Source organism: Eurytemora carolleeae, unplaced genomic scaffold (assembly GCF_000591075.1).
Source record: "Eurytemora carolleeae unplaced genomic scaffold, Eaff_2.0 scaffold10, whole genome shotgun sequence".
Classification (NCBI taxonomy): Eukaryota; Metazoa; Arthropoda; class Copepoda; order Calanoida; family Temoridae; genus Eurytemora; species Eurytemora carolleeae.
Genome location: NW_019396179.1, coordinates 767,784 through 778,300, shown reverse-complemented (window position 1 = coordinate 778,300; position 10,517 = coordinate 767,784). Strand labels below are relative to the sequence as shown.

The window sequence follows — 10,517 nt, the reverse complement described above, 5'->3', positions numbered from 1 at the left end:
CCCCCCACACCTCTACAGTGTTGGTTGAATTATTTAATCTCAGAAAATATGTATAAAAATATATATACATTTATGCATATACATATAAATATGTATATATTATACATATATATTGATAATATGCGTATTGTAATTACTTTTCACTTAGTTTCCACCATCAAATAACAAAGAAATTATGTAATTTAATATTTATAGATTTTTGATAAAGGATTTGTTTTCCAAAAATAGTTTTACATTCATGACGGCATGCCTCATAATACTTTCTTGATAGTTCTTGATATTTGTAATATTTATAATTGTAATTTTAAAGGAGCTGTAAGCTTAATTTCAAGTCCCGATTTACAACGGTACCCTCGAAGCTTGGGATCGAGTGTACTGCAAGTTACTTCTAGTTTCATCTTTATAACTATTTACAACTGCTTTACAGTAAACCCGTAGTTAAATAAAATTGTCATCCCAAAAAAAGTAGTTGATCACCATTTTTTCGTCTTTTGAGATGAAAATGCGCGGGTGGTCATTTTACTTTATTTTCTCAGGGGCGTTCAGTTACTGAACCACCTTCTGTCGGAGGAAAAGTGGCCGGTAATGTTGGTCAACAGGCGGNCTTCTATATAATAAAGCTCTTCGCTCATATGTATATATATATATTTATCTCATCTTTTTTTATTTGATATTAAATCATTGATTTGTTATAAATACAATTACATATATTTATATGTTTGCTATAGCTGACCAAACCTCTAAACCAAAATTGGTTTCAATTTTTAAAAAAATGATTTTTTTAAATTCAACGGGCAACGCCAGGTCAGCTTGTATATATATAAAAAAATATTAGATGATATATATTTTATATTTCCAGCTGGGGAATACTAAAACGGTGTTAGAGGAAATGATATATTTAATTAACACATTCTATTGAAGAAAATATTATGAATAAGCAGAACTATTGTCTATAACTAATCGTATTACAACTTACAAAGCATTTAATTAAGTGGCAAAATTTCTGCCATCAAGGGACTGTGTGCTAGTGTTATTTCAAGAGACCCTTCATGCAAATTTGGCAAAACCCTCAAAGGGAGTGACCGGCAATGTATGGTAGTTGAACTGAGAATGTAGTAGTGTTAAGTATTTTTTTAGGATTCATTTGAGATTTTCTCAATTTAGGATTCATTAAATCTTTAACATCCTCATAGATTGTCCATTTGGGAGGGATGATTTTGAGAATAATTTTTTTTAAATATTTAAAATATTTAAAACACAAAAATGTAACAAAAAAATAACAGCAAACTTATAAGTTGTTAAGGAAAACATTGAGAAAATAAAAATTAACTCTTATCATCGAAAATAACTTATCTTATTCAGTTATTAGTTTCTGTAACGTCTCATTGTTTATAAACATTTTCTGTAGATTTCCTGCAATTTTTATTGAAAAGACGACATTTTAAGAATTTAAAGAAATCTACAAATATATTTGTAAAAAAAGAAATTCAATATAATGATTAAAAGGAAATAAGCGATTCTAACATTGATTTATTGAGAAAAGGAATTGAGTCTTTGGAACAAAATCCAATATTCAAACCTCAATATCTTTAGAACTCTATGTTGCAAACCTTTGATATTTCAAACTCAGATTATTTGATCTAGCAGAATTCATAGTTTGAAATATCTAAGGTCTGAAAACATTTGGTTCAAAAGATATAGTGATTAGAAAATCAGAGTTTGTGGCAAAGACTCAATTCCTTTCAATCAAGAAATATGTAACTGTACACATCCAATAAGATTACTTTAAAATTTTTGTTGCATTTTTCGTCGTTGTTAAATAATTTTAAAAAAACCAATTCTGAAAACCATCTCTTCAGACTGAAAAATGAAGGAGGATTTTTAAAAATTGAAAGTGCACTCTTGTTGAACATTTATATGCACCGTAAAAACGCCTGTTAGTTCTCAAATGAATCCTAAATTACTGCTCCACAATATTATATTCTCAGTTCAGCTACCATACATAACCTCACACTCCCTTTAAGGGTACCGTTGTAAATCGGGTTTCTAATCGGATAATGAGATATAGATAGAAAGATTGATTTTACCGCCATGCAATTTCTATCGGTTCAGGATAAATACTAAACACTTGGCTGAACCCTGATTGGATCAGGCGTTAATGGACTCGGCATACTAGAGTGACCGGTGCCTTCTTTACATGGAAGGTCCATTGAAATTACACTTACAGTCAATAATAAAGTTATTGTCAACAATAGCGGCATGTCCAATATACATCGGTACTCTTTGCAGCTTTGCTTGATAATTGATCAAGAATGCAAAAGAAAATCCAAAATGTCATCTATACAAAATTGGTATTTCTATTGTAATTCCTATTTTGACTTCTGCCTCTGCACATTTCTGCTCCGGAAACAAAGGGACGAAATTGTTAAAATTTACGAATTTTCAAGCTATATAAACGACAATTTCTTCCAAATTATTGATCTTAAAAAGAATTAAAGGGCACCGTTTGGAGTACGCTATTTATCGTATCTGTTCTAAAAACGTAAAAACCGTCGAACCAAATTGGTTTGTTCCTAGTGTTCTGGCTTAAATCTGGCCTCAAGGGAAACATAGGACACAATGATGGACCATTTAAAATTGAGTTATTTTACGATTTGAGAAACTAAATTCAATTAAATGAATCTCTGCTAAAATGTCTGTTTATTTTTTTGAAATTAATGCTAACGAACCAAATATGTTCTATTAAATTTTCTTAGGGGGGGGAGGGGGGTATTTTCCATCTACATACATTATGTACTGTCCCTTTAAAGAGAGTTTTCTTGCAATGGAAGTGCACATTAAACCTTCTTACTTGAATTACAATATTTATTTCTCTAAAGAAGAAATCTTCTTTAGATCGTTTTTAAACAAATCCCAACCATCCTCTCTAGCACTAGAATTATATCATTTTCTTCTCAATATATTTCACCAAAAACTTTGGCATCATCAGGAGTTTGTCCTTGCTCTTTTGAAGAGTATTGAATGACTCATCTTCATTGTTTCAAAGCTAACTGTTTTTACTGTGAACTGGACACAACGATAAAGGAATTGAGTCTTGGGAACAAAATCTAATATTTAAACCTCAATATCTTTAGAACTCGATGTTGTAAACCTTTGATATTTCAAACTCAGATTATTTGATCTAACAGAATTCATAGTTTGAAATATCTAAGGTCTGTAACATTTGGTTCCAAAGATATAGTGATTAGAAAATCAAAGTTTGTGACAAAGATTCAATTCCTTTTTGCGAAATTAATGAAACTCGAGTTTGTTACCTCGTAGCTTCTCTAGTTTTAATTTTACGAGTATGAGGAAGACAATTAATTCTTTTTTTAATGTTGCTATTCAAGTAAAAACAATTATTTATATCTCTTTAATTGTACAAATATATCTCTATCTCTTATAACTAATAACATACCTCTATATCTCTTTAACTAATAATATTTCTCTATGTACCTTTAAATAATAATATATCTCTAAATCTCTTTGACTACTAATATATATGTATATTTATACCCTTTTAACTAATAATATATCTCTACATCTCCTTAAATAATAAAATATTTCTAGGTCTATTTAGCTTATATTATATCTCCATATCTCTTCAGATAATAATATATCTCTTTTCTCTTCACTCATAATAATATATCTTTTTATCTCTTCAAATAATTATCTATCTCTAAATCTCAACTAATAATATCTTTTAATCTCTTCAAGTAATAAGTATAATCTATCTCAAAATCTCAATGTAAAATATCTGTAAATCTCTTCAAGTAAAATATATCTCTAAATGAACAATAAACCAGTGAGAAAACTGGTAAATTACCCAATTTACACTTAGATAATCTTTTAGTGGAAAACCTTGATTTATTGTTAGTTTTCTGTAGTTTTAAGAAGACTGTACAGTTCACATGTTATTTCAAGTATAAATACTTCACACAATAGTTTCGACTATACCCTTTCTTTAACGGTCTAAACTTATTTAAGAAATATTATTTTAAATCTGTCGAAGGACTTAAGAATCCGATACTATCATATAACATAAATGTAACTATATGCAGGAGAGGCATTCGATGGGCGGGAAAATATAACTACCAAAATATAATGACTGAAAATATAACTGAAAAAAATATAACAGACCAAAAAAATATCCAACCAGAAATATTACCATTTTCGACCAAAAAGATAACTTTTTTGACCAAAAATACAACTATTTTCTGCCTAAAATATAACAATTTTCGACCAAAAATATATGATTTTTTTGGCTACAAATTTAACCATTTTTGACAAAAATATAACTATTTATTTAACCAAAAATATAACTGTTTTTGACTAAAAATATAACCATTTTTGACAAAAATATATCGACTATAAACAAAACAGAACAAAAATACAATCATGTTCGAGCAAAAATAGGTTTTATCTGCTTTGTTAATGTATACAAATACTTAGAATGTATACTTGTTGCATCCTGTGCATACGTAAGTTTTTTTTCATACTCTCTTTTAGGTATGTAATATATGTGATATGGTATTTAAATCAAAGTTTAAACAGATCTTTTTAGCAAATACGGAACAAATCTGAAAATTATTTTTAAAAGAGATTTTTTTGTCCCCAGGATATGATCGGGTTGCTTCAATCAAATCTCGGATTTTTTTTTATTGCGAAAGTTTGGTGTTGTATGGGTTTATATTGATCTACCAGGGGTCGTAATCTGGCAGCACATTCATCCATCCCCACTTCATTTATCAGGAGAAGAGGGTTGACAAGATTCAAACTGGGCTTCTTAGGCCTGAGAATAATAAAGTGCAGGAATTCTTCTGATATACTGGAATGAGGTCGAGTGCCATACAGACAGGAAACATCACAGTCATTGCTAACAATCATTTTTAAGCCCGGATTGGATACCCCCAAGTACCTATAGCTGGCAACCATAGACTCTCCCTGCTTGTCCACCTTTCCTGTCTTCATCATCATTCACTTGGATCAATCTACTTAAAGCTTCTTTCTTGTTGAGTAGTAAGCACGCACCCTTTCGCTGCAAGAGTTGTTGACAGCCGCCCCTCTGTCCTCCTACATCCGTCAGGTGGTCATAACTGCTTAACCAGATATCGGCTTCAGATGTTTTTGAAACCACAGGTTTGTGTGGAGTACGGGAATCGAATCCGTGAACATCAGTCTGGACACCAATCCACCTACTGGCTATGGACAAGTGTGCTTAACTTCAGTGATCTAACGAAAACTGGTGTCACACACTCTCCACCCCGCCCCACTAAAATCTAAAAATCTGAAAATTATGATAACTCAGAAATTGTAGGCTCGCTTTTATTATTATTTAAATGTTATGATTTTTTATTTTCAGGTTTTATTTTTTAGGCCAAAAAAATCTTCGTTAAAAGTACATTGTACAATTTGTTAACTTGATATATTTGTGTCTCCGTAGAGAGACAACCAAATCTGTCAAAGGGGGTTTTGTATTTAAATTCTTTAAAAGGATTTAATATTGAAATTTATTCATATATCTGTCATCATGATAATACACTCATCCTTCCATATTTTGCAAATCTATCAAACCATCCATATTTTAAATATTTAAACATTCATTTATAGCAAGGGTGAACTATAGTGTTGAGTCCAGGGTGTTTTTTTAATTTTAAACTTCCAAAAATTCAAAACTGTATTATATTATTATGAAACTATTGTGTACTTAATTATCATTCTTTCTCACTTCATCGTGAATTTCATAATGAACGTGCTATAAAGTAATCATCGTGCTATAAAGTTAAATTAGCTGTACATTATATCACGTGTGCTTTAAAGTTTTGATTGGTTCCCGGATCTTCTCTAAAAAATTTAGGATATTTCCAAAATATTTTTTTTTCAATTCAAATGAAAATGAATTTGAAATCAACTTTATTTTTTTTACCTCTGCTTTGTTTCAAAGCTTATTTGATCAACAGAAATAGGCATTTAAAAGCGACAAGTACACAAACGTTTCAAAAAATGACCTATAATACTATTATTTGGCACAACGTGCTATAAAGTTTTGGAATTAAATTTTCTCTATATCTCGAAGGTTCTCCCCTTTTTTGATGATATTTTAATTATTAGGCTTGAACCTTCTCGATAAGGAGAAAATTTCTGTCCAAAAACTTTACAACACTGCGAACCAAAATAACAGTGTTATAAATAGTTAATTATGATATATTGACCGTGGAAGAAAATAAAGGCAAAAACGAGCCTAAAAAGATCAACTGAGGGCGTATCACAAGGTGAAACTATTTCAACAAAATCTCCAAAAATAAGAAACAACATTCGTAGATATAAGAAAAAGGAATTGAGTTTTCGCAGCAATTTCAGATTTTCTAACCCCTATATCCTTGCAACATAATATCGTAGACCTTAGATATTTCAAGCTATGAATTCTGGAAGATAACTAAGCTACAATTGAAATATCACAGGTTTACAACATCAGGATTCAAAGTTATAGGAATTGGAAAATTAGGGGTTGTGACAAAAACTCAATTCCTTTGGAAGAATACCAACTGAGTAATCAAGAAATTAGCGAGAATGATTTTTATAACTTTTAAAATACCGTGTATATAGTTCCAAGTGTTATAGTCGCTTATAGATCAGTATTCCGTTTACATATAAATATTGATATAAATCGTGCATATATCATTTATTGATATTTATCGTGCATATATCCCGAGCAAACATTTCTATATCTGCCTCTGAACGAGAAAACAGACAAAATACAAATTGGAATCGGATAGAAAATACGAGCAATGTGAATTTATCACTCAATGGTGTTTAAAAATACGTAATCTAGCACAACAGGAAATATGAAATTATTCCAAATCGTGTAGCGGAATTAATTCCATCAGTAAAGTACGGAAATAGTAGGGCTGGGCCGGTACAAATTTTATCCTTAACTATAAGTTTTTTTTGTGTGGATAGAATTGAATAATTTTTGGACATCTAGAACTATATATTTCTCCTTTCCGACCCCGGGATATATAGAGTAGATACATCTCTACTATAGTTATCGCTAGATTTACAGGGGGAATCTTTGCAAGCTGAAAGGGACTGTTTACAGGGGGAATCTTTGGAAACTTAAAGGGACTGTTTACAGGGGGAATCTTTGGAAACATAAAGGGACTGTTTACAGGGGGAATCTTTGCAAGCTTAAAGGGATTGTTTTTGTGATTTCAAGTGAACATGCATTTTGAAAAAAAGGAACATGTTGATTCACAACGGTACCCCCATACACAAGAGCTTTGCCTGATCAAGAGTTAATGAGATATCATCACGGATGTTGTTACTTTGAAAATAGTTTTTTTTTATAATTCCGTTTTTTATATTCTTCGATGTGACATGCGATTTTTGATAATTCAGAAACTTAACGGAGAAAAATGTCAGTATCTAACGGCTTTCAAGCAAGAAAAAAGACAATTTTCTTCCACATTTTTTGTCAAATAAAAGTTTAAGAATTATAGGGGACAGTTTTAAGGCGGTATTATTATTGATTTAAATGGTTAGTTTTTTCATAATATTTTTCTGTCTAAATTTTTTTCCGAACCACCCTGTGGTTCAAGTTTTTATCTAAGTGAGCAAATGGTCTAACATTAGGACAAAATACTTTGCTCAAATATTCTGTATTCCGGCCCAATTGCCCAAGCAGGTTCATTTAACTTGTTTTTACACACGGAAACCTATTTGCCAATGGGGGGGGGGGCACAATAAAATGTACATGGCGAAATGAACGTTTAAAAAATTAAATGCTTACTCTCAGAAAATCTAAATTTTAATATATCATGGTTATAATTTAAAAAAAAAGAGAAGAGAAAGACGGGAAAATTACCTATGTAACGGTTTCTAGAACTAATCTTACTTCATAAAAATAATTTTAAAAGCTTAAATGTAGAAGAATAATTTATCAATGTTATTCTCACATAATTACTATTCCAGTTTTACGGCACAAAAACTTTCCGTCCCAGGCCCCCTGCCTCCAATTTTAAAATATCTAAAAGAATATTAGCTGTTTGTGTGAATAATATCAGCTGGTTAGTGAATAATTTCAGCTGATTAGTAAATAATATCAGCTGTTTGGTAAATGATATTAGCTGCTTGTGTGAATAATATCAGCTGGTTAGTGAATAATTTCAGCTTTTTAAGTGTTTAATAAAAGCTGAGTAGTAAACAATATCAGCTGATTAGTGAATAATTTCAGCTGTTTCGTAAATAAAATCAGCTGTTTAGTGAATCATTTCAGCTGTCTAGTGAATAATATCAGCTGTTCTGTGAATAATATCAGCTGCTCTGTGAATGATATCCGCTGTTTAATGAATACTATTAGATATTTAGTGAATACTATCAGCTATTCAGAGAATAATATCAGCTGATTAATGCCTAATGTCAACTGTCCAGTGAATATAATCAGCTGTTTAATGAATAATATCAGCTATAATTAAGTATATACTATCAGCTGTCTAGAGAATAATATTAGCTGTTCTATGAATAATATCAGCTGTTCTGTGAATTATATCAGCTGTTTAGTGAATATTATCAGCTGTTTAGTGAATTCTATCAGCTGTCTAGTGAATCAGTGAAAATTTTTAGCTGTTTGGTGAATACTTTCAGCTTTCTAGTGAATGATATCAGTTGTTAATTGATATCAGCTAGCTGTTGAGTGAATATTTGCAACCGTTGAGTGAATAATACCAGCTGTTTAGTGAAAAAAATATTAGCAGCTGAGTGTATCAAAACAGTTGTTCAATGAATAATATCAGCTATTCAGTTAATCAACATAATTAGCTTCAAGAGTAGACTAGGAACTAGGACTGTGAAATCTGTCCATTTTAGTAAATTAGGAGAACTTTTCAAATCATCTTCTGTAATTACATAAATTTTTCAGAAAATTTCACCCAAAAAAATTATTAGATTTGCGCCAATTAGTTTATAAATTTAATGATGTCTTAAACCGACCTATTCGTATCAAAGGAATTGAGCTTTGGCCACAATCTCAAATTTTCTAAAAGATCAAAAATTTCAGATTTTGTGCCAAAGACTTTGATTCTTATTTTCGAAACAGAATGTCAAATTTACGATTTAAAAATCTGTTTTAATTGCGTCAATCTTTTTAAAGCCGGGAGTCGCCCCTTTAATGTCTATCATTATTTTCATATAGTAAGAATGATGTCAGAGGAAGGTCAATGTTGTTCCGCCCCTCCATTCAATACAACACTAAGAGAGAAGGTAATCTCGTCTTTTTAAAATAAGGATTTGTTCAGTACATTGGAACCCATAAAATTGTGGAATAGGAAGACGACATCCAAGCATTCAAATGTTTACTTGATGTTGTTAAAAAGTTGAGAAATAGCTACAAATTTAATTGAAATGTGTCTGATGTAGTACATAGTGTGTACTCACGCACCTCTGCTTTAGTAATCGACCCTAAATGAAGCATTAAGCCTGACCGCTTCAACCTTGTTGCACCGGCCAGTCCTGTCCTTAGAGCTAGGTACTGTACAAACTGGGACCGGAAAGGTTGACCCGGCTCGGAAATTCAAATGTACCACGGCTTCCCGTGTATTGCACACTTTTTTCATTTATATTTGGTCAAAATTATAAATTGAATCTAACAGTCGTCTACCTTTTCCAAAGTTTTACGAGACTCGCTGTAATTTTGAGTAATGCGCGATATATTCATAATTAAACAGATTTGTCATTTTTCCAATACATATTTTATCATAAACTGTTTTAAGATGTATATAATATTTTTTAACTCAAAATATTGCCTGAAAGACATCATAAAATAAAAATCTAAAATGTGCCTCAAAAAAAAAATAATCACTTTTTTGTAAAAATCTATAAAAAATGATATCATTAAGCTAGTACGATTAAAACATTCATGCCTATAGCTTTTCGATGACACTTTGGGAAGTTTTTTCTCACAAAGAAGAAAACTTGCAAAAAACATAAATATATCTGGTAAAAAAGAAAGATTATTAAAAATTTCCTAATCTCTGAATGGTTCAAAAACTTCCAGTTTAATTAAAATTAAGCAAACATGTCAACCTATTCCGAACTTTTAAATGTTAACAATATTCCTCCAAGAAACTGCAGGGCATTACACTTTTTTAAAGCATCTTTGTGTATTTTCCTGAGTGCAAATAACCATTGTAGTGTCTGAGATTATTTGTCCCTCATTCCACACCCCTTTCCCCACCCCTGTTCCCCCCTTATCCCCCTCATACCCATTACCCCAATACCCTCCAACCCCCTCCTTTCCCATTTCCCCTATCACCCCTTCTCCCCCTTTTATCTTGTTTTGTAAGTTAATACTAGAAGTTGTCTTGGCATGGTCTCATCTTTTATCGGTCATAAACGACCATATTTACGATAAAACGTTTATATGTATGTTTTTCTTCAACTATACTGGAATGTCTGTAAAACAGCCCCCCCCCCCCCCCCCC

The 10,517-nt window shown here is 31.2% G+C and overlaps 1 protein-coding gene across 1 annotated transcript in view; it reads left to right on the top strand.

The window, feature by feature from the left end:
* Positions 1–9,206: 9,206 nt before the first annotated feature.
* LOC111697368 (uncharacterized) overlaps positions 9,207–10,517 on the top strand; it is a 26,113-nt gene continuing 24,802 nt past the window's right edge. The window contains exon 1 of the mRNA XM_023467351.1: positions 9,207–9,297. Coding sequence (XP_023323119.1) covers positions 9,235–9,297 — 63 coding nt within the window. The 5' untranslated portion in view covers positions 9,207–9,234. The remainder of the gene's footprint in view (positions 9,298–10,517) is intronic.